Raw genomic sequence first — 24,545 nt, 5'->3', positions numbered from 1 at the left:
CTAAGCATGATTTAGTAGAGATTTACCTTTGTTCGTCTTGCAAGCAGGTCAGAAGAAGCATGTTTACATATTTATCTTCCTCTGTCTGAAAGGCTTTAATCCATATGGATTCATGATGTTGTAAATACTCTGTGACCACAATAAATAGTCTATCGTTGCTAAGGAACTTGGGCACCAGCTTTTGGACAAGTGGTCTGGTGCCTTGTGTTCCTACTTGTATTACAACAACAAAAAATAAATCAAGCATTACAACAGCTATATTAATTCAAACATTGGGACAGAGTATTTCAAATCTCACTGAGATCTTAGTATGAGAGCGATGACTGTGACAGTGACTACAGTCAGAGCCGTGACGCAGGGCTGAAAGGAAGCAGAACAACTTTTTGTTAGTAGAGGAGATGAAAGGAAACGGAAAATGTGTTGAAAGGAAAGTGGGATTAGAGCCGACACAAAGAGGGGGATGGAGAGATTAAATGAAAAGCTGATTGGAGGATATGAGGTAATGCATTATGACAAGTCAACAAAAGTAAGAGAAGCACATGTCTGGTTATTCATTAGTTAGAGTGATATTGAAACACACTTGAAAGACTCAGATGCTATCAGCCGTTAAAATACGCCAGAAGTGAAGCGGCTCCTGTTTTTGTCCATTAACTCTGGCTTTTGTGGTTTACAGTGGTCTGGTAAAGCTGGATGTTTGTGTTCTTTGCACAAAAGCAGACAGAAGAAGGGAGAGCGCTCCCTGCTCGTATACCAAGAGATGTCTTAGTAGTGTAAAAATATCCATGTAATGGATTGAGGTACAGGTGAGGGGAAAGTATGTTGTCCACTGTAGGGTAAAGTGGTGTCAATTTATCAACAAGCCCAGTTTCCTGGAGAGGAACATACAACAGGTCTAGTCCATAAGGCACAGCACATCTTGTGAAAACAGGTTTTTGTAGCAAATCCTATCAGGCACCGGTAGCAGCATGAACTAAAACTGTTCACGTTGGAAAGTGCGGCAGTTGACGTTGCTGAGAGGAAACACTGGGACCGAGTTCTGCATTGACATTTTACATTTAATGTCTAATTTATACGCTTTTCATTTAATTTAGACATCGATAGAGATGATAAATGCTATTCGGCTTCAGAAAAAATAGCCCTCTTACTATCAATTCTTAAACTACAAATTAGACACAAATTATTGACACACAATCATTTTTGCAGTATTTACACTGTGCACAATGCAGAGGTGAGTCAGTTCATTTCCCACTGAACTGACTCCCATATAAGTTCCAGACTTCTTGTTTGGGGCCCACTGGCAGGTAGTGCCAACCTCACATGTGAAGCATATTGGCTAAATTTTAAAAAATGCCACCCTGTTATTCCCTGAGTTCAGACGTTAATACAGTAACCCTTTCTGTTACTCATGAATCCTCAGCAGTAAAATAATTTGGTCAGATAGAAACTATCTGAAAGCATCTTTCTAATGATTTCTATATTATTTTGCAACTTTGGGTTACTAAACTTAGCCATCGTCAAAGTTTTTATTTTTTTTTTTATTTTTTACTGAGAATAGACATACACAAAAGATCATGTGGCTCTCTAAATTATGAATATGAGTGCTTCTTTATGATGATGTTCATTGACGCTAATTAATTTCTTATTCAGTTATTTATCCTCCTCTAATTTAATCACGTTATACTCTTGCAGTTCGATGATCCATCAGCTCCCTAAGCTCTCAATAGAAGCAACAGATGGAGTTTGTTCTTGAGATCAGGACACTTTGTGAGCTCAACCTACTTTGTTTTAATTAAATTGAAATATCTACAAAATGAAAGGGCCTGTCAAACTGTCAGACTTTAAATCAATCTCTTCTTCATTATGATATTGGATTTTTTTTCTCTCTTTTCATTTAAAGATGACATGTATGTATCTGAAGACGATCCCAGTACAGTCAATACAGCTTACCCAGTTATTAACCGAAATGTGATTGTTTTCTTCTCTTACTTTATTGAATCTGACTCTGTAATGAGACGCCATAGGATGTAACCAACAGTGATGAGTTTTACTTCTGTTGATAAAACAGTTATTGTTAATCAAATGTGATAATATGAGGCACAGATGTGTTGTAGTAAAACCACCACTAACCTCATAAAAAATTAAAGTACTAAGACTGTTTTTATGGTTTTTCAGTTTTCACATTTCTAGACTTCCAGAATAAAACTGGATTATCATAAATGCTTCTCATTTTCAAAGTCATTTTCAAAAAAAAAAAAAAAAAAAAAAAAAAAAAAATATATATATATATATATATATATATATATATATATATATATATATATATATATATATATATATATATATATATATATATATATATATATTTAGATTTCATGGCCTTCAGTATTCAACTTTTCTGACCCAGACTACATTGCACACATGGATGTTTACAATGCTTTTACACTGCCTGTAAAAACACAATATATGTTTTTTTTTTTCTTTCTTTCTTGCTGAAAAAGTGAAATAAAACCACTCTGGACATCTGCTGTCTCCAGGGAGAGATATTTCTTCCTGTGACCGAGGGTTTCCATCAAATATTGATGCAGGCTGTCCAAAGATAGCTTTGTATGATATTAAAGCACCATGGTTGTTCAGCCAAAGCGAAAAGTGATGCTTATCAGTTCAGAGAGGAACAGCAGATCTGTCTTTTTCTTTTTTTTCTGAGGTTTTAAACAAATTACTGTGCACAAAGCCTAATGGGGATAAAGGTGAGATGACCCTACTTCTTTCAGCTCCCTAGTGTGCATTACTTTGAGAACACGCTGATGATGCAAAGAAAGCTTCTGAAAGTAAACAGCTTTACACATTTTTATTTATTTATTTATTTTTTCAACATTTAACTTCCAGTCAAAATTTAATATATTAGATTTTGTAATCCAGAGCTGAGTGACAGTGAGATCACAGAGTATGTCTGTAATCAGGAGCTCATCAGAGAGCGGTCATAAAAATGAACCTTAATAATTTACAGACAAGTTCATTCAGAGTTCTCCAGTCCACAACAAAGTGCTGAACTGTGTGTAACAGAACAAACACAAGTGAAAGATGTTTCTGTTGATGACTGAGGAATCACTCTGTTTTTCACCACGATATTTCATTGTCACTGGGACCTTTAATTTAAGAGACGTTACTGATCCTAGTAGTATATTCTCCACCGGGAGCAGCAGAAGCAGGAGCAGTGATCATTGTTCCTTGTTTTCTGACTGAATGAACTGATTGTAAACAAATATGGTGGACAACACATACAGCCTGTGAAAAGTGTGGGAATTTCTTAAAGACACAGAGGCCAATTTCAACTTCTGTTTAAAACAGTTACACACATTACGTACAAATAACCTCCAGAAAAACACCTAAAAAAGGTTTTAACACATATATTTACATTCCACTCAATTAGGAGGTGATTTTTTTTTCATTTCTATTATAAATCTTATACCAAAAACATATCGTGATATAATTCGTTACTGCCACCCATCACAATACATATTGTGAAATTTAAGCCATATTGCACATCTCTAATATAAATTCAAATTTCTTTTAAGTTGTTTTGACATAAGCAGCATTTTTATAACAACTGAAGGTGATAGTTTTTTTCACCCTGGCATAAAATGGAAAATACATAATGCACCATTCTGTCGGCTTTAACAGCATTTCAAGAAACTTTTTTTTATTGTTTCTTGAATAATTAAAACAACAATATTAAAAAAAACAGCTAAAGCTCTGGTGTGTGGTTACTGTAGTGCTATTATTGTTTTATAAATGTATCCAGGCTTACAGGTAAGTTCAGATCCTGTACGACTCCTCTAACCATTCATTTCATTTGTTTGAAATGAATGGAGATGATGTTGTCACAGTCAGATAATCATACTGTGACTAAATGTTCAAAGCAGTGCCATAGCTAAAAGTGGTACTAACTAAGAATGATTCATTAATGTGCATTAATGTGACCATTTTTCATCTGCTCAGTGCTGTTAGGTTCATCATGTTTTGTCACTATTGGTGCTGACCAGATCCTGGTGCTTCACAGACGACGGATCATAGAGAGAGGAAGGTAAGGAGTGAGTGTGTGCGTGTGTGTGTGTTAGGCCTGAATGAATGTGTACCTCCTAAATGATGGCAAATTGGTTATCTTTAGATCAAAACTCCCGAGGGTGTTGTTGTGTGACCCTTCTAGTATCTTTCTCACAGTCAGCAGCCCTCCTACACACACACACACACACACACACACACACACACACACACACCCCACACACACACACACACACATACATAAAACAACACTCACACTGTGAGCCAATTGGCTATTGAAGCATGCAGTCCTTTGATATAAGAACTGGGTATAAAAACTTCCTGTCACACACAGGCACTAAACAAAAGGTAACTCCATGGTATTGGTAAGAGCACACACACACACACACACACACACACACACACACACACACACACACACACACACACACACACACACTTATGAGTGATAGTGTGCTGTTGCTGTTACTTCCTCCCGCACTGCAGAAACAGACTTTCCCCTGCAGGCATGTGCAGTGAAGACTGAGCAGAAGCCATTCATCTTCTGATTGACACTATCATGTAAACACAAGCTCCATCCATTTAGTCTGTGGTGTCAGAATACACACAGTTTCTAACACCAAGTAGGCAGTGGCTGACGTCCAATCACGAGGCTGTCTGCTTAGTTAGGTGAGTTTGAAAAACAGAAAATTCAATAAAAAAAAAATTATTCTTAAACTTCTACATCTAAATCTTAAATGTTTATGACATTAAGGAAAATGAAGAAAAAGTACACATTTTTTAAGGGTTTTATTTTATGTGTAATTTTTGCACAACATATGTGCAACGCATTTCAAAAAAATGGAAAACATTCAACCACTTTGAGCAGTTTTGTTTTCCCTTAACACTTATTAGACATTCTGGCATTTGGAAAACCAAGCCAGAAGGCAACCAGGGGGTCACTTTTTTTCCCCTTTCTTGTCTGGTAACACATCCTGAGGTGTGAAACATCACTGGGTGCTTTTAGTGGCTTTTTTGGATTCAGAATTGAGTACACAGTGCATAGGTCAGTACTGCAGCCAGACTGGTTCAGAATGTTGTTTCTGAAAAATGCATTCACAACTCTGGGAAAGACGTAAACTATGAGGCAGCAAGAGTTCAACCTTCTCTGCTTTACGATTCTGCCATTGCATAAAAGGCGGTAAGCTTTGCTAAGGGGACTGTCAGTGTGCCCAGCGTTTGGAGTTGTTGCTAAGACTGTGGGAGATCATGTTCATTGTGAAGCACACAGTGTTCACTGTTTCCACCCCCCCCCCCCCCCAAAAAAAAAAAACACTTGGAATGTAGATTCAAATGAACACAATGAACCTCTGCACCGTTGATGGTTTATTTTAAGATGACTGCACATCAACCAGGCATCCGGATGAGGTTAAGTGTCTTTACTTGCGCTACACTGGGTAGGCCTGCAAGATTTTAGAAAATCATACCATGATGACATTGTTAAATACTGTCATGACTCTCTCAGTTTTGAGAATTCCATGTTTTCCCCACTTTACTCTTGTCTTTCATCTGATATTATGATGCTTCCAGCATCTGAGGCACCACTGTGTGTATCATTGTGTGACCCTGTACTAACAGTCCAGTCCTAGCACCTGGAATACCAATGTCAGATGTTCACAGCTTGTAGAATATTAAAATTGCACAAACTGACCAAGTTTAAACACTTTTTGATTGTTTTCATTTTTAACAAATTAGTTTGTTTTTCTAATAATACTTTTTTTAATCCCCTTATTTAACCAGGTAAACCCCATTGAGATCCAGATCTCATTTTCAAGGGGGATCTGGGCAGAAGTCTGCAGCGCACAGCAACCTGGTTACAATACAGAATTGATTAATACATATACACAAATACAAAACAGTATAAAACAATTTAAAAAACAGTGACACTATTTGAAGGTGTGTGCACAAGACTGACATGACACTGTTATAAACATGACCGAGTTTTCATGAACGTTGTCATGAAGTGTCATTCGGTTAATAATGACTCTTTAATGCAACTTTTAATGCAAATTTGTATTACAAGTGTCATCATTAACCAAATGACACTCCATGACAACAGTCATAAACATTCATGAAAAATCCTTCATGCTTATTATGACAGCGTCATGTCAGTCTTATGCACATCCCTTCAAACAAAGTATTACTGTTTTTCTTTTATACTTTATGGGATAGCTGCCTTGTTTGAGTTTTGAAATAATTTATCATTATCTTGCTTTATTCCATAAAACAAAGGTAGAATTTCAACACGGTTGTGAGCACTATGTTACCTTCCGATCTGTTTCCTCATTAGTCTTCCAAAAGGAAGAGAAAAAACAGATTTCCTGTATGCTTACAATGTTGTAGATGTATTTATAGACTTTAAGTGATCACACATAATTTAGAGAAGCCCCAGGACAACTTCTCTGCTCTTCACCTCTTGCCCCCCCTCTTTACTTTCCCTCCTTCCCTTGCAGTGCACTCTGTACTCTCTCTCTCATCCATCTCTCTGTTTTCCTCCATCTGTCTCTTTTGCACCAACCTGTTCTGCCTCCTGTCCTCTCTGTCTGTAGCCTCTATTTCTGACCCTCCCTGGCTCCTTCTGTCTGGCAGTCCAGACAGTAACACACTTGTGTGTTTATTAATTCATGCAAAAGTTGGCTCAACTCCGCAGGCAGGATTTTATACAGCTCAACTTTGTTCTTAAAAAAAGTGCTGGTGTCATAAAACATTACGAGTGACCTATCGACTCCCCCACCTGCTCTTATTTTAATACTCTTTAAGCAAGGTGTCAGAAATGGAACTTAGTCATTTTGCTAGTATGGAGAACTCCGAGTGAAATGATTGGTCACACTACACATATAAATAATTATTCACTGTATTGTTTTGATTTGTTTGTCTTATTTCTGGGTTCTCTGCAGCTGTGTAGGGGGAACAGCAGAAAAGTGTCGACCTGCAAGCAGAGACACGGACCAACAACTGCTCTTAGGATGACACTAGAACTGGACACAAGCTGATGTGAAGCCTTCAGTCCTGTCAGGATCAACATACAGTAGTTGTGTTAAAAAAGTAGTTATGACTTCCCAGCACTGTCCTCCGTTAAAAGGTCTTGTCTCAGCACTATGCACCTCTTTCAGGATTTTGTGTATTTTCGACACTTGTTCAGTTCAGTTTATTTATATAGAGCCAAGTCTCAAGGAACTTTACTCCAAATGGTTATCCTAATATTTAAACAATACAGTCAACTTCAGTTTATTATTCAAACTGGTTAAAATGTTTTCTGCCTAGGTAAACCCAGCAGATTGCATTGGGTCAGTAAACCTGCAACATTCACTCCTCCTAGGCGAACATGTGGCGACAGTGGATGGTTGCTTGCATTGTGTTGTTGGCATTGCATCAGTCCATTTTACTGAGTATGCATGTGATGACAATGGACAGGAAAACTCCCCTATAACAGGACGAAAGCAGGGCCAGAACCTGAGTGGATATCTGCCAGGATGGACTGGTGGACTGAGGAAGCAGAGGCTATATCTTCTTTGTGTCTTCATCTACGATTGAAAACACAGCAAAGTAGATGTACTCTGAGCCGGTTTTCAAGTCGATGAAAGAGAGATCATAAAGTTATTCACAATAAAAGCTAAGTCAGTGTGTGTGTGTGTGTGTGTGTGTGTGTGTGTGTGTGCGTGTGCGTGCGTGTGTGTGCGTGGGTTTTGGGGAGATAGAGGTTAGCGATTTTACAACAGAGCTCTGGATTCAACATGTTTGAATGACACACAACTTTTTATGAACTATATGTGATGCAGCGAGAGCTCTGGTGGATCCAGCTGGACGTTGTCCATAAAACAACAAAAACAAAACAAAACAACCCATCAGCCTTCTACTACTTCCTCTTGTATTCTTCTGCCAGTAGAAACATGTGGCTGTTGACCCTTGAGATATGAAAAAAAATATTTCCATTGCAGTTTTGCAAACTACATCTATTTTGATACGTCCAAAATACACCTATCAAATAGACGTGTTTTTGCTCATTAGAGCAAAAACACTTTTTTTAAAATCAAAAACATGATTTTGATAACATTTGATTACATTGAGATAATTTATTTTGGTAGTATATTTGCACAAGTTTATGTTTATGGAAACGCAACTAGTGTCACCACTTGTTTGCTCAGGATGAGGGAATAACTTCATACATTATTAACTTTTAACCAATCGACAACTTCTAGATGGGTGTCCACTGTACGTAGCTGAAATTGGAATCTGCCTATATGACTGGACTGTGTTAAATTTATTTAATTACATAACTGGAAACAAATAGGATCTGTTTCTTTTGTAAAGTACCCTGAGATGACGTTTGCTGTGAATTGGTACAAATCACTAAATCATAAATCACTCAATTAATGTGAATTACGGAAGAAAAATCTAAGTTTGAACATCTCTCCCCCAACATTGCAGGTCAAGCTGATAATGTTACTTGTTTTGGTAAAAACATCCTGGTTGAACTAAAAGGGCTGGGATCAAAGGTTACTGTTTGGAGTAAATCTACCCTGAGGGTGCAGTGATGGCAGCAGGGTTTTAGTGCCTTGGCAGGCTAAAGCATTAAGAGCTCCTTTCACTGGCACTGAGGCACTAAGCACAATTTCTCATTAGCAGCCCACATCATAATACCCTCACCACCAAACTTTACATTTCACACACTGCAGTGAGGCAATTACCAACTACTGAATCCAGACTCATTCACTGGATTTCCAGACAAAGAAGTATGACTAATCGCTCCAGAAACTACATTTCCAAATCTCTATAGCTTGATGATGGTTGGCTTATCCTGCTGTATCCTAGCCTCTGGTGATGGAAGTCTGATATGTAGCTGATGGGCCACAGAAACCATTTCCATGAGGCTCTCTGACTTCTGTTTATGAGTTTATCTGTTGGTGACCTCTACACTCCCTGTGACCCTACTTGCCTCTTTATGCCTGAGTTACTTTTGTTCTTAATGGCTTTGGGTTTTAGTTAGATCACCACTAATAGTTGATTGTCCACAATGTATAGATGCTGGATTTGATCCACCTGACTGTGGGATCCCTGAATTCAATGCTTTGAAGGGATAATACAATCTTTATTATAGAGGTTATATTAGAACTCGTTTGTGGTCAACCAGGGGAAAGTCACCAGTTGTAATCCGCAGCTTCTCTATACGCAGCACACTGAGTTGTGGTATGTGCTCACTGCCACGTGTTAGCCATGCATAGAATGGTCATATCCTCTTGACGTGTTCAAGAGGTTATTTGTTCAAGAATGCAAAGTAGACAAGAGCTCTCACTTTGAAGTACTTTATTGATTTTACTTTGTGATTCACTGCATGCAACTGGAAACATTTCAGCTAAATTACACGTCACACACTGTACTGGTCATCACACAAACGACAACAATCTGGAACTCAGTTTCTCGCTTCAGAAGTTGTTACTTTCATCAGCTTCTATCTTCTGATTGAACATCAAATTGTTACATTTCTACAACAGCTCTGTGTGACACAGCGAGAAGAAAAGACAGTACAAGAGGATGTGCTTTATGATTACTGTTGACATTTAGACGAACATCACTGGACAGAACATTACACATCCTGTTAGGGCACAGAACAGGTCCAAGGTGATCGGACTATGGGATTTTAGCAGGCACATTCATATGATTTGATTAAATGCAGTGGTTACTCTGTTTTGCAGGAGGGACTGCCGTTGCTCTTCAGCCATCTAGTTTGTTGTTTCTCTGTCTCTTCAGACTTGATGTTCTGATTCCATGAAATGTGTGGTTTGAAACTTTTGCCCATTTTTAAACTTGTTTTGAATGTTGAACACTTCTCCAAAAGTCAGACTAACTGTAAACAAGTTTTTAGTTGATGTTCAGTTCAAAACACAGCTATTGTCCTCGGTGAGATGAAATCCCATCTGCCATAATTCTTAAACACTGTTTTTAAAATGAAACCACAAGTTGGTTGTTTCAGTAATCCCTGATTCTGCCAGTCAAACTGGCAGAATCAGAACCAGCCATTCCGGTCATCAAACAGAAACACAATAAAATTAGTTTCAGCGCAGCCCAGCCAAAGAAAACAAACACACAATGGATTCAGACTGATTTGCTTCGTTAAAGTGACCTGCTCTCTTTTACACTTTTTAATTTTTTTTTCTATGTAATGAAAGAAACATGTACAGTTAAAATCAAACACAAGCCACATAGAAAGACACATACAACTTTCTTCTCACTGAAATTAAATCAGACCAAGCTTCTCTAGTTTTAGATCAGTTAGAATAATCAAAATTATTTGGATTTGCTAAATGCCACAAAAATGAGAGAAAGAGTAAGACGTTTACATACAGAGTCACTACTTTCTCTCTAAGCAATGAGGAGACGTCCAGAAGTGGTCTAAAAAGGATTTCCATAGGTAGCGCTACCAAATACTGACATTTTTTTAAAAGTTTGATTATTATTATTATGACATTTTTTGTTTTCCCCTTAATTATTTTATTTTTTCTGACATTTTACTTGTTCAAATAAAGAGAAGTGTTGTCTGATTTAACTTCAGGAAAAAAAAAAGTCTTTTTTTTTTTGATGTATGTAAACGTCCAGTTTCAACTGTATGGAAATGAGAGCTTCAGTGAGTATTTGAGACCAATTCTGTCAGATTAGAATAGACGCTTCCATACTTTATGACTTCTGCTGCTGTTTGAAGGTCAACATTCTTCATCTGTGCATTTGGGGCTCTAAGAAGTCTGACTGTGGTCACATCATGCAGTACCATGCAAATAAAATCAGATTTCAGAAAACAAATCAAGTAAATTACTGAGTGTCAAAACATGCTGTGTAGACAGAGCCTTAGTGTTCAGTCTACAGCCCAGATCACATGTTACTGATGTTTAGCTTGTATACCTGATGTTATTATTTATGCTATCAGAGCCAATAAATACCTGTGACTTCTAGATACTCATTTCGCTGAACTCACATGAGTCAGACTAATATTTAATTCAAAATGTTCATGTTATTGTGTGGAAGTTGTTTTTTGGTGTAAATACCAATAAATATACAGCTCTGGAGGAAAAAAAAGCTCAGAAATCAATATTTGGTGGAATAACAAGAGTAATACTATAAACCTCTATAAAGAATAAAACTAATAATGTCTTTTGTTATATGAATTGTCCACAGTCACTATGTAAATACATATATTTTAGTTTTTTTTTTGTTTTTTTTTTACTGTGTCTGTCTTTTTAAAAGAAGAGGTTCTGAGCAATCAGAAGAAAGGCATAGTGGTCAGCTGACACAACAATTTAAAAGTTAGATTTAAAAAGATGTGAACAGGATTCAGAGGAGAAGGGAAAAAAAACTGTTGAGTTCAGGGCAGATTAAAATAAGATCATGAAAGGACACCGGTGTTAGGACAAAAATAGGACGATGATTGGATCTAAAATGTTAAAGTGCCCAGGAGACGTGTTGTACACAAACACACACTCTGACCATAATGTAAGCTGGTGCTGGCCCTTGAGATAGGCTGTCCTTTTGCTGAACTCGTGAACACACACTCACACACACACACACACACACACACACACACACACACACAGATCACATGGTGTTCAGGGCGTCCCACTGAGATGAGTAGACTTATGTCATAAAATAAACACACAGCAGTGTCTAACACAGTTAAACTGAAGTTTTAACAAGCATAAGCTTCCCAAGCCAAAATACACATAGAGACACACACATATAGTGGCAAACATACACTGGAGATAAAACCTCCAGGCCTGTCTTGTTTGGATAAGTCTGTTGGTGTCTCTCAGTTGGTCCTCCCATGCTTCTGATACCACAGAGCAGTCGGCAGGTTCTGGCAGCCCTGATACTCTCGCTGCATCTCACTGTCTGTCAGAGGGGGCGTCGCATTACACGGAGCTCCTGCCAGCGTCACGTTTAACAGGCCGGCCCACGGCTCCAAGAGCCGAGACATCCCATCGACCTGACAATAACAGCACCGGTTTAAGAGCAGATCAGTGGAATGCCAGAGAAAACAAAACAAAAAAATAAAGCAAATGCACGAAAACTTGCCTTCTCCAGGTGGTCTAACAGGCAAGTGGCAGCACTGATAGAAGACCAGCTGTTATCATCCCATCCCGGGAACAGCCTGTGGGTCTGGTGGGACTGATGCTGGATCAACACCACGTTATGGTGTTTCTGGGAACTCCTTAGCCTTTTGGACAAGACCCCGCTGTAGCTCTGATCCACAAACAGGAGAACCCGAGAGGCCCTGCAGCCAGCCAGGTCAGCCAGCAGTTCGCTCACCGAGTAGCGCTCCTTCAGGTCAGCCTGCTCAGGAAGAGGACAGGAACAGCCATCAAAGCAGCAAAACTGAAACCTCTGCACTGCACCAAGCTCTGTCAGTGGCATTAGGTTGACGTTTCAGATTAATGACTAAAAACAAGAAGTACAAAAGTAAATGTGGGTTTGACGTGTCAGAGTCCATAGAGAGGGGAATATTTGACCAGAGCTCTTATTTGAATGACAAGACAATTTTCCTGTTCAGGTCTGGTATAAAGTTGATCACCTTAGATGCAAAAATAAATGTCCTGTCTGCAACAGACTGTAAACTGTTTTAAATTATATGACACCTGTTGCAGTAAACCTCAGTGTAAGGCCGGAGTACAGTCTTAGATTTGATGCACAGGTCAGCTCAGATGTCAAATCCAGCTTCTTTTTTTTTTTTTTTATCTGAGAAACATAGCCAAAGTAAAACCTTTTCTTTCTCTACTTCACTTTGAAATGTATATTCATGCTTTTATCTGAATTTGCTTAGATCATGCTAAATTGAGCTTTATGTTGGCCTCAGTCACAAGTCACTTTCTAGACTCCAGGTGGTTTTAAATGCTGAAGTGAGAGCACGTTGCTCCTGTTTTAGCATCTCCTCTCTGACTTCCAGAACATTTTAGGATTGATTTTAACATTTTGAAATCTCTGCATGTGTCTGCCTGACCTGCTCCAGCTGTTTGTTCCCTCAGTGTCTCTTAGGTCGTATCGGTCGATGTTAGTCGAAATCAAAGAGAAAGTTGAGAGGTGACGGCTCATACTCTGTTACTGCCCCAGAACTGTGGTACGGGTTAACATCACATATCAGACATACTGAGTCTCTTTGTGTTTTTAAGTCTTCTCTTAAAGCTTGATTTTTTATTTATTTGTTTTCCTCACTGGCTTTTAACTCGGCTTGGAGTGTAGGTTTTTACAGCTATTGTCATTCTGGTTGTGGCGGACAACACTTTGGTCAACTGTGTTGTTTTTAAAGTTCTTTATAAATAAAGCTGGAATGGAATGAATGAAAAATGACATTTTAAATTATGTTGGCTATTTAAAAGAGCTTTGTCTCCTTTTGAATTAATGGAATTTTGATGTTTTCAATAAGTTTCTTTGAACTTCGTGCAGGGATGTAAGAGCCAGGAAGGGGGTGTGCCTTATAAAATCTTGAAATAATTAGTTCTGACATGAACTGCTAGAAAACAGCTAGTCAGCAGGATTAAGATGTTGGATAGTTTGTATTTCCCTGGTACATTGTGCCACTTTATACCACAACCAAGTAACTATGTTACTTTCAGTTGTTATAGAAGTGCTATATGTATCAAATATGACTTAAAATAAATTTGACTTTGTAATTTAACGTTTTTAAGTTGGGCCTCTGTGTCTTTAAAAACTCCTGCTCTTTCTGAAACATGTCATCACAACATGGCTCCTCTATTAACCCTTCAACAACATTTTTTTTTACCAATGTTTCACTTAGAAGTAGCTCCTATAATGACTCAGCAGATGCTCAGTCCCACCAAGTGTTTGCTAACTGCTGCTGGCTAGTCTGAAGGAGCTGATTGAGTAAAAAAAAATTTTTTAGATAATAATACCGTCCCTTTAAAAAAATATATCTCTATATTACATTCCCCTGAATTCAATGTAGTACATTTTTTAAAATAATAATAATAATAATAATAATAATAATAATAATAATAATAATTATTATTATTATTATTATTATTATTATTATTATTATTATTATTTCATTTGTATTACAATCCCATGTTCTTTTATGACAATATGTCTGTATGGGTGCCTTCAGTTTTCACAGTGCTCCATAAGATCTATTGCATCTGATGGAAGCTACTGTAATAAAGAACTTTACAATCACCTGCAGAGGCTGATCTGTCATGATCCGTGTTTCTATGTATTTACTTTAAGGTTTTTCTGTGTTCAGCTTCCCAGCTGTGTCTCATTCCTTGATTAGCCTCCCTGTGTATTTAGTCCCACCTGTTGTCTGTGTTCCTCGTCAGATCCTTCGTTTGTCTGCCTGCCATCACAGTTGAACTGTAAAGTCTTGTGTTGGCTTAGCTTTTTTATTCAGTCCTCTGTTTTTCAGTTGCTACCGGTAATTAGCTGTGTGCTAACTCAGTCCAACACAGGCACAGTAAAGGCACAGGCACAGTCGTGTTGAACTGTGCTTGAGCTCTGTTCACTAAATTCATCATTTTCTTCTACAACCTGGGCCTCTGCGTCTCTCCTCACCACCTCCACACACCACCCCTGACATGATCTTTCTTAAAAAGCTGGGGGGCTGCTTCATTTTCGATTTGGGAGCTTATTTAATAACAGAACACAATAATCAGCAGCAAAGTAATAGGCAGTAATATGTTGCAGTAATAAGATCATGTCCTTGCATTCAGCTGTCAGTACATGTACATCAGGGGATGTCAAAGCAGGTTGAAACTTGGACAGCCCACAGCGTCCCATAGCAGATCAGTCTGTTTGCTATCTGAAGCAGCCAAATCGTTCAATGAAGAGAGTCAAAGTGGCTCTACATTTACATTAATATTTATGTGCCTGCCTCTAATGTTTTTTTTTTGTTTTGTTTTGTTTTTTTTATAGGCAGCAACCATTGGCTGCTCACAATCCTCCCTCACTATAGCGAGCAATGTGTGTGTGTTGTTTCCGTGTTTCTCTTACGATGCCATTCAGGTTGGCGTCCCACAGCAGCATGGTCCCATCGGTGCGTGTCGGTGAGTTCAGGTACAGAACCAGAGTGTCGGCACAATGCTGCTTCCGGCAAATGTATGACACATGGTTACGGATCACTGCCTTCTCTGTTGCGGAGTAAACGCCCTCTACGTCTTCAGTGCGCATAGAAAAGAAAGAAGAGGTTCAGCTCTGATACAGTTTATGAGGTTTTGCTGTGTATTGTGCAATTTATTGCATTTGGTAGAATCTTTATCGGAGATTCTTCCTGTGTCCATCCAGACAGGGTGAAAGGAAAAAACATCTTCTGTTTTTGAACTGCTTCGTTGCTGAAATGTCCTGCGCAAATAAACTTGATTTGCATGAGTTCTAGTATTTTAACATATGATTCCAGAATAGTTTTCTAGAATTACAACGCCCATAGCTACAGGAGGTTGGAGTAGCTCTGTTACCCTATTCCTGATTTATTTTTTTGTAGACTTTTGTTCAGGAATTTTTTTTTTTTGTCATGTCATCTTCTGATGTGGGCCAAAATTGTCAAGTCAAAAGTGCTTCCAGATCAAGAAAATGTTGTCTGCAGTATAAACATGTATACTGTCTGTTTCCAGGTTCTGAAAGAGCTTCCTGAAAACATAAGATGTGTAGAAATTGTCCAGTCACTGAAATCAGGATTGAAATTATTATTGATCACGAATGCTTCCAAGAAAAGGCAAAACCCTACTTCATCAGATTGTCACTTTACTTATTTCTATTATTACTATTTTGTGATAAAGTATTATTTGTCCCTTTTTTTGTGCTGCACAACTTTTCCTGTAATTCCTGACTGGTTCTACAACCATTAAATGTTTAATTACAGGATTCTGGGTCTCTGCATATACTTTGACATACTGTAGCTTTCTGTATCCTAGAGCTTGTTCATTTCCTACCTAGAAGCTGTCCACTGCTGGCGAAGAAAGTGTTGATGTGATTTTTATGGAAACCATTGTTTCTGAGCATTTTGTAGAACTTCTCAAGATTCTGAGCGTGATGCTGAAATGTCATCTGAGGCTGCCAACCACCTGTATAGACACACATATAGATACATAAACATACAGGCAGATGGTTAGAGCTACACTTCTCCAGTAAATAACATGTTTATGACATTGAGGAAAATGAGCAGAATCCAATTTGCCTCTGGAGTCCGTTTCAGGTTTTGTTTTGTGTGAAACAGTCCTTTGAGGTACTTTAGATAAGTATCGACTTATCTAAAGTACCTATCAACTAGCAACATCGTCGTTCCGAATTTCTCCTTCTGTCCACTGACTGGCCCAGTTGAATGTTTCCCAGACAGAATCCAAGAAAGGGGGCGAAACCCCAGACGGTGTTGGATGCCAGACGTTTTTTGAGTGGAACTGCATGGGTACTTTTTAATGTGTCTCTCAGTGAAAGTTGTCTTTGTATCTTGACTTTGTCTCTACCCCGTGTTTGTGCCCAAAATGCTGAAATAAGTTAAAAATTCATCAAAACTTCACCAAAACTCGAACTACTTCAGTACCCAGAAGTTGTTGAAGTTATTTCCGATTGTGTCTAAAGATGTTTTAATCGTGTGAGACAGAAGAAACGTATGAACGGTCCAACCTGAGATGAGCACGGCATGGTCACAGGTCTGATAGAGGCGACAGGACAGGTGTGTGGCCAGCGGCTGCTGGTGGCAGCGCCTGGTGTTTTTATTGAGCTCACAGCTTGACACAGGCAGACTGGGAGAGCTCATGGGAAGCTGCTGGGGACACCTGGCAAACTCCGCGCTGTCTGTCGGAGGAGAAAGAGGAAAAGATCAGAACAGGAGAACCACCACAGGGAAAGGCTGTCAAGTGCCAAAACACACCCTGATCTTTGCAACATACTAGCTGTGTGTTGTTTTTTGTTTGTTTGATTGCATACTGGAAGTTCTCGGTACCCAGAAGTTGTTCTCAAAAGCCTTCGTTACCTGGAAGTTGGTTTGGTTGGACTCGGTTACACCTGAAGCTATTCTGAAGCTAGTAGTGACTAGCAGATCAACTAGTTCAAGTTCAAGTTTACGTTTTACAACTGGGACCATATGTATTAATGGACATTTACACATAAATACATGAGATTGTAGCCAGGTGGCTAATTTCCACCTACTGGCAGGTTGCCAAGTCAGAATATTGATATTTTACATTGTTGCCTTAACTTAGTTGTTCATGCTTTTTGGAATATCTGGCGATGTTCATAGTCTTTTTTTTTTCTTTTTTTTTCATCCCACACCTTCAATGCTTGTTTATTAACAACTCCAACTGGTTTTACCACTGTTTTGGGAGCCAGTAGCTAACTTGTTTTATAATATATCATATAAAGTGAAATGATTCCATCAAAGTATAATTTTGTGCTTTCTATTTAACAATAAGTGCTATTGTGTTATAAATGTTGTGTTGTTACATGTTGACACAAACATTCCTAAAAAATGTTTTCCTAAAAAAAAAAAAAAGTTGAATAATAACAAATCTAAATATACACACAGTTACTTACTTGAATGGTAAGTCAAACTTACTTTGACTTACCATTCAAAGTAAGTTAGAGACTGGAAAAATACACGAAAATACAAAAAATAAGAAACAAATATGCAAAACTTTAAGAGCACAGAAAGTAACTGCAGAAAATAAAATAAAAAATATATTTGAAAAACTACAGTAACTTGGAAGAGTTTAAGCTAAAGAGTGAAAAGCAAAACATAGAGACCAGCAGTTTGATAAAATGGCTGCTGGTTTCTTAAATGTTTCCCTACATTGACCTCATGTGGATTTGGTCATTGTAACATCTTAAGATCTATTAATAATACATCGCTGTGGATAAAACAGAGATCATATCGAAATCAAACGTTAGTTTTTATTCTCTTTGCTTACTTTAAAGTTATAGTTTAGCTATAAAATCTAACCTCAAGTGTACGAACAGCACCTATTTCACACAGAAATTATGTATTAATCCAGAATGAAGCTATATGGACAACATGTGGGAAAACTCAGCTCCACCCATCTGAATCATTTGAATTTAAGAGAGAAAGTAGCATCTTTATTTAAATGCACTTGATTAGCAGAACCTCATCAGCGTGAAGTGAGAGGTCAAAACAAAAGCCGAAGTTTTGTCAGTTCTGTATTAATACCAGGGCAGAAAGACATCAGTAATGAAAGCAGCTGGTGCTTCTCGTCGGTCTAAAGGGGTTGAACATCCACGTCTAAAATAAAACAGAGGTCAAACTGAATGGGCAGACACATCCGAGGAAAATCTCCCTGATGTCAGATTGTGTAAGGCTCAGAGGAACTGCGAAAAATTAATGAGCTCCATCTCAGCCTCTGCTGGACTAGCAGAGGAAATGTTAACATTCGTGGGAATAAAATTCAAACGAATTACATGAATTCCTCTGTATCTGAAAAAAATTCTTGAGCCAAACAAATTTGTCCAAGAGCTGAAGCTTGACTTTAACTGTCATCAGCAGGACCGTGATCCCAAACGCTGCAGCAAGTCTGGAACAGGCAGGTTCTGGTTTTATCCATTATGTGAAAGTCAGACACAGTCGAATCTGTTGGCTGTTTTTGTACACTTAGTTTGCAACATTTACAACTTGAGGATTATTTTATTATATGCACACTGTGTTTTTGCTGCATATGTATAGTTTGACAAACACAAACAAGTCTGTGTTACACTGATTCTGACCCTTTTTGTTACTTTGGGACAAAACGAAGCAAAGTGATGGCATGCTGATTACAGCATGCATATTGAAACTGAACTTGTACTTCACTTCCCAGGGCTCGGTTGGTTTTGAGAACATGTGATGTAGATGAGGGAACTTTTTCAATGTGACGAAGGAACAAGGTGATCCAGAGCCCAGCAGAAAGTAACGGCACTTTACCAAAACCAGGAGCAACGTTTTAGAAAAGACAACAAATGGAATTTGGTTGCAGAATGTTAGACTAGATAAAACAGAAAAAAAAAATTATGAAAGCTCATATGAACAAAAAAAAAACATAACAAGGAACAGAGAAACTAAGCAGAAAAAAGCCATTTGAAATGTGTTGGCTAAATGGCAGAGTGCAGACCTACCAACGCATTTGAGTCTCTGCGTCCAACTGCTGTCTCCGATGGCAACCACCAGTGGCAGAAAGTGAACCTCGCAGAAACCTCCGATGGCTCGTTCCAGCAGCCGGCTGCCAGCGGTGCCTCCACCCAGAGTCCCACCTGCCACCCGTCTGCTGCCAAACAGCCTCTGTGGACCGGTCTGACGGCGCTTCAGCTGGTTCTGGCAGCGACCCTTCAAAGCCAGAGTCAAACACTCGTCTCCTACAGGTGGGGGAAACGTCTACCAGACTTAAAAGCTTCTCACTGTTTCCTGCAGTCAAATAAATATGATTTGAACCTTCCAAAAGATTTGAGTGACAGGGATCTATCCTTGATAGAAGGGTTACAAGAGTGTGGAACTGTTCTTAGAAATCCATCCAGTATGCTGTGTCTTTGGCATCTTTGGCCAAACTGGAACATTCTGGCCCATTATAGCATACAAATGCATGGCACGGGTTTCAGATTTTTGTTTTTAAAAACATTTAAATTGCAGAAATTTGTGGTTGTAATTTACAAAAAAAAAAAAAAAAAAAAAAAAGTGGAAAGGTTTGAATGTGAATTTCATCAGCATAAAATTATTTTCTTGCTTATAGTTCTATCTTTTTTAAGTAAATTTATGTGGAGGTCTGTCAAATATTGAGAAAGTCATGCAAACCCATTCACCGCAGCCGACCCAGCAGGAGGTACTTTGCAACATGAGCAGATATGAATAATTGACAGAAGTGTGTTCGTGTGACACTGGGGCAAAGTGACCTTAACATCTGGCCTTAACTTTTCTCCCAGCAGGAGCTCAGAAACTTTGACACACCTCTGTGTCCCTTCAGATATCTTCTACAGGAATGGATCCTTACTTCGTCTTCTGTTGACTCTCAAGTTTTCTTCCGTAGCAACCAGATCAGCTGGTTTCTATGGAAACAACTGAGCCCAGAAATGTCAGGAAACTTATTTAAAAATAATCTGAATGACTACTATATGTAATAGTGTGATAAATCTTTCTGGGAGGAGTGTCTGCATTGAACTTCTACTTTCTTTTTCATGCGACTGAAGCAGGGCTTTTCATTTTGATTGTGAATTTATTCATACTACGTACACAAAGTGTGTAGTTTTGCAAAATTAGCAATAAATGAATATCATGCTGGAAGAATCACAGCTACACTTACACCTTTCAGGTGCTTTGAGTGCTCTGCTGTTCAATCAAAATATTCATTTACCTCCTTCACAAGGTCTACAGTCCGATCTTTATAAACTGGCTTTTTGTGGCTGAATACTGAAGGCTCACCTCTCAGCTTAAATGTATATGATGAAATATATATAAAGAACCCTTACAGGCGTCACTAGAAAAAAAAAAAGTTGAATTATGAAAAAAGCCCAACCACAGATCTATGAAGCCATGACATATGGTTTTAGGGTCTAAACTGGAAGTGATTGTGTTTTTGGACAGACAACTTCTAGATGCAGTCCAACCCACCTAAATTAAATGACTGAATTAGCTAGCCACCAGGCGGTTAGCTTCTACAGTACTGACATCGGACTTCATTTATAATGTGTTTGTGGACACTCGAGGACACATAACAGTGGAATCAGCCATTCTCATTCACGTTCACACACAGTGTCAAGCTGCAGAACCGTCTGTCCTTCCTACCACCATCAGCAGGCCAAGTGTGTGAAGTTGTCTTTACACAAGCACAGAAATGGACAGAGCAGGGGCTCAAACCGGCAACCCACCGAATACGAGACAAACTCCTACCACCACTGAGTGACTGACCACAAATACACAAGTTTAAGATTTTGATTTGGAAAAATATTTGAAAACCTTTTGTAGTTTCCTTCCACTTTGAAGTTATGCAAAGCTTTGTGTTGCTCTAGCACACAAAAGACCAATAAAACACAATACATTTTTTTAATTTAATGTGACCAGATGTGAGGGGGGGGGGGGGGGGGGAGAAAAAAACTTTTTGCAGGCCATTGTACTGAACCACAAGTTAAATTCTGTCACAGCTTTAATTGAACAGTCGGTCTAACTGTTCAACTAAAGCAGAAATTAACAATATAGCAGATGCTGGGTTCACATGCAGAAAACAAAAACATCCTCAGAGAAGAAGACCAGGATATTCAACACTCACCCAAGTAAATTCCATCCAGGTGGGAACATTTCTTCTTTGTCACATTCATGTCCACATAAAAGAGAACCACAGGGTGTCCAAAGTTCTCCCCTGGTGATGGATCCAGAACCAGAACAACATCGTGGGCAGAGGAACTGTAGAGGGGCTGGTGATGTCTGTTCAGCATCCGCCCAACACTGAAGCTTCCCCTCAGCTTGGAGCTCAGCGTGCCGCTGGAAAAGTCTGGCAGGATGGCCAGGACTTTGTTTGAGGGACCTGGAAGAGCAGAACGTTGCTACTGATCTTTAAAAGCAGCAGACAAATCAGACTGAGGTTCACTGTGCATGACATCGCCACCATCCATAAAGATTAGATAAATATGATGTGAATATATGCATTTGAATTCTTAATGCATCTGTTACTATCTCATGGGAGTATACGCAGATCCTGGCCCGTGGTCCAGATAGCTGCTGCACCTGCTGCTTTAAAATAAAAAGAGTACAGCTTTCCAAAAATAAATACAAGCATAACAGTGGAGATAAAAAAAAGGCTTCTCAAATTTCATTGGCCAACATTAAACCATACATTTGTATCAACTATTTTTTATTCAAAAGTGTTGTCTTTTAATTATTTTGTTGTCCAAATATCGTTTTGCACAGACATAAACGTAGTTTTTAACTTTACAGTTTTACAATTTTTTTTTTTAAAAGTTGCTTTTTATTTTAAAAAAAACAAAAAAGCGAAAAGAGAAAGCAATTGACATAAATGAAAAAAAAAACCCCCAAAAAAACCATACCACTGTGTTCAAGTACATTGTTAAATACTTCACATTTCAGTCGCAGGGTCATCTCAAGATCTGTGCTCCACTATCAGTGCACCAAACTCAATCTGGAAACAGAATGCTGGTTCTGTCACCAATTTTTCATCTCCGCTATTTTCAGCTGCAGTTTCTTGTACATCCATTATGGAGGATTAAGGATAATTTTCCTCTGTTAACACAAATAGAACTACTGCCAAACAGTCTTGCTTCTCAGACTGACAAGAGTGTTTTCAATTGAAGTTAATATATTAACTGCAATGAAATGAAGTTCGTTGATCATTTCTGAAACAAACTTTTAAAACTAATAACTGGTTTACCGTAATGGCAATACGGTAAACCAGTACCGCACACAAAAGCCCAATAAAACACAGTCGGCTGTAAAAGTGAGCAGCTGTTGTTTGAACGATGCCAGCTGTCTGGTACAGTGCGATGCTTCCATCTGGTCCTACCTGCAGCACTGCGCTGCTCCGACATGTACACGGCCACAGAGGACAGCGGCAGGTGGCTGAGCCGTCTGCAGTCTGCCTCAGACATGGAGGACATGCGGAGGCAGCGGTCCAGCTGGTCCCACTGCAGCACCTGGAGCCCCGAGCGGACCCAGCGGTCCAGCCGGCTGAGGGCCACGCTGCCCGCAGGGGCCAGAGAGGGAGCAGGGTGGAGGATGGAGGAGAGAGCAGCGAGGAGCGTGAGGAGCTGCATGGTCAGCCTCAGCTGTTCCTGTTTGTCCTTAATGGGTTTTCTTCTTTATTGTTGCTTTGTTTCTACACTAATGCTTTGCTTCTGTCATTTCTGCATTTTTTTTTTACTATTTCTTCTTAAACATTCCAGTTCCAGAGGAATTTTCTTCACTTGTTGTGGAGTCTTCTCTTTTCTTCTTTATGTTTTGTCTTTTCACTTTCTGTTCCTTCAGCTTCTGAATTCTGTCCTTTTACTTTCTTCTTGTTTTTTTATATATTATTAAGAAAATCTCAGATGAGAAATGGATTTGGATTCTCTTCTAAGTTGAAATGCTTCCTTTGCCTCTCTCTTGTTTTATTTTTGTCTTTATTTCATCAGATCTGAACCTGAAGGACAAATGCCCAACAGCATGGTTGGGTGGCAGTAACTGTCCTTCTCCTGCTGTGTCTTTGTTTAAGCCTTCTGTTCTTAGCTTTTATTCATTCTTGGGAGAAAAAAAAATGTTTTGTAGTTTGTGACCAGATTTCGTCTCTCAGTTGTGTTGTCTTTGGTTTGGAACAGTTGCAACAGACAGCAGCATCCTCTCGCTGAATTGTTCCTCTTTTCCCCTTCAACGCTGTTTTGTTCTTGTTGCTTAAAAGAAAAAGAGATCCCAGATTGTCAAAATGAAAACTTTTTTGCTTTGGTCCACTGGTTCTGTCCCTCCTGATCTTTCTTTGGACTCGGAGAAGCTTCGGGATCAGAGCTGGTTCAGAAGAAGTCAGCAAGTCCTCGGCTTTTACAAAGGAGAGTTGTCTGTCCTGCAGGTTGTCCACAGCTGCCTCTACTGCTCACAGTTAGTCTATCTTTTACTGCTTCTCTCTTTAGCTCTCTCTCTCTCTCTCTGTCCCTCTCTTTCAAAAACACATACACACACACACATACACACGCTTCTCTCCTCCTCTGTCTGTGAGGTTTGACATGCGACAAAGATGGGAAGGAGGAATGATGAGATAACACGATGAAAAAGTCAGAGGGAGGGAGGAAGAGGAAAGAGGAGGAAGGGTTAGACAGAGGGCTGGAAAATAGGTTAAAACATGAGTTAAGTAACCCAAGTGACATGAAGATGTGCAAAGACAGGAAAGATGGGGAGGAAAGGGAGATGGGTGAAGAATTAAGTATCATTACCTGAAATATGGGGAAAATGGGAAAATAAATATAATAAAAATATCCACAGAATGAAGAATGACAGAGGCTTAGCAGCAGAGGCTGGCAGACAGAAACACACAAGAACAAATAATTACTAGTTTTTCAGGAAATAGCATTAATAGACTACAGTGTGTCAAAACTGAAAGTCATCACACTTCATTTTCCAGATGTTGTTGTGTCAAAGGAATGGCTTCCATGATGTTTGGAAGACATGGCAAAGCAAACACGGTGATTAAATTATGGAATGAGGAAAAATAAACCAAGTGTGCTTGGATGCTTTTGTGCCGTCATTGTTAAGAGTAAACTAAAGAGACAGAGGAAAAGGAAAATAATCAAGGAGGAAAAGACACACACGATGGAAGGAAACAAGAGAACAAACAGGAAACACATCTCAGTGAAAGGAAGGTAAAAAGTTCATATGAAAAAAGGGGGATAAAAGGGAAAGGATGCTTTAAATTAAAATTGTGACAAGAACTAAATAAAGCTAAAAATATGAGAACGTGAAACAAAGATTTGCGGAATGAAATCTGGGTACAAGAGGAAGAAGATGA

The 24,545-nt window shown here is 38.8% G+C and overlaps 1 protein-coding gene across 1 annotated transcript; it reads right to left on the bottom strand.

The window, feature by feature from the left end:
* Positions 1-9,388: 9,388 nt before the first annotated feature.
* Positions 9,389-24,109, bottom strand: LOC106930973 (uncharacterized). The gene is made up of 8 exons (XM_015008856.2): positions 22,578-24,109; positions 21,330-21,584; positions 19,192-19,428; positions 16,714-16,884; positions 16,023-16,154; positions 15,088-15,251; positions 12,163-12,420; positions 9,389-12,073 (listed from the first exon to the last, which is right to left on the bottom strand). Exons 1-8 carry the CDS (start codon positions 22,825-22,827, stop codon positions 11,897-11,899), a joined length of 1,644 nt encoding a protein of 547 aa, XP_014864342.1. The 5' UTR covers positions 22,828-24,109; the 3' UTR covers positions 9,389-11,896.
* Positions 24,110-24,545: the final 436 nt, after the last annotated feature.

The sequence above is a fragment of the Poecilia mexicana genome, unplaced genomic scaffold (genome assembly GCF_051168715.1).
Source record: "Poecilia mexicana isolate PSO_F unplaced genomic scaffold, ASM5116871v1 scaffold_2, whole genome shotgun sequence".
Lineage (NCBI taxonomy): Eukaryota > Metazoa > Chordata > Actinopteri > Cyprinodontiformes > Poeciliidae > Poecilia > Poecilia mexicana.
The sequence above is the reverse complement of the archived record's forward strand: the minus strand, read 5'-3'. Positions and strand labels throughout refer to the sequence as shown.

What these genes read in the sequence shown, in the direction of transcription:
- LOC106930973 (XM_015008856.2), bottom strand. Translation starts at nt 22,827, where the DNA reads ATGCAGCTCCTCACGCTCCTCGCTGCTCTCTCCTCCATCCTCCACCCT. An exon ending in CCTGGATGGAATTTACTTGG is followed by an intron (nt 19,429 to 21,329) that starts GTGAGTGTTGAA and finishes CCCCACCTGTAG; the next exon opens with GAGACGAGTGTTTGACTCTG. An exon ending in CAGCAGTGGACAGCTTCTAG is followed by an intron (nt 15,252 to 16,022) that starts GTAGGAAATGAA and finishes TGCGCACTGAAG; the next exon opens with ACGTAGAGGGCGTTTACTCC.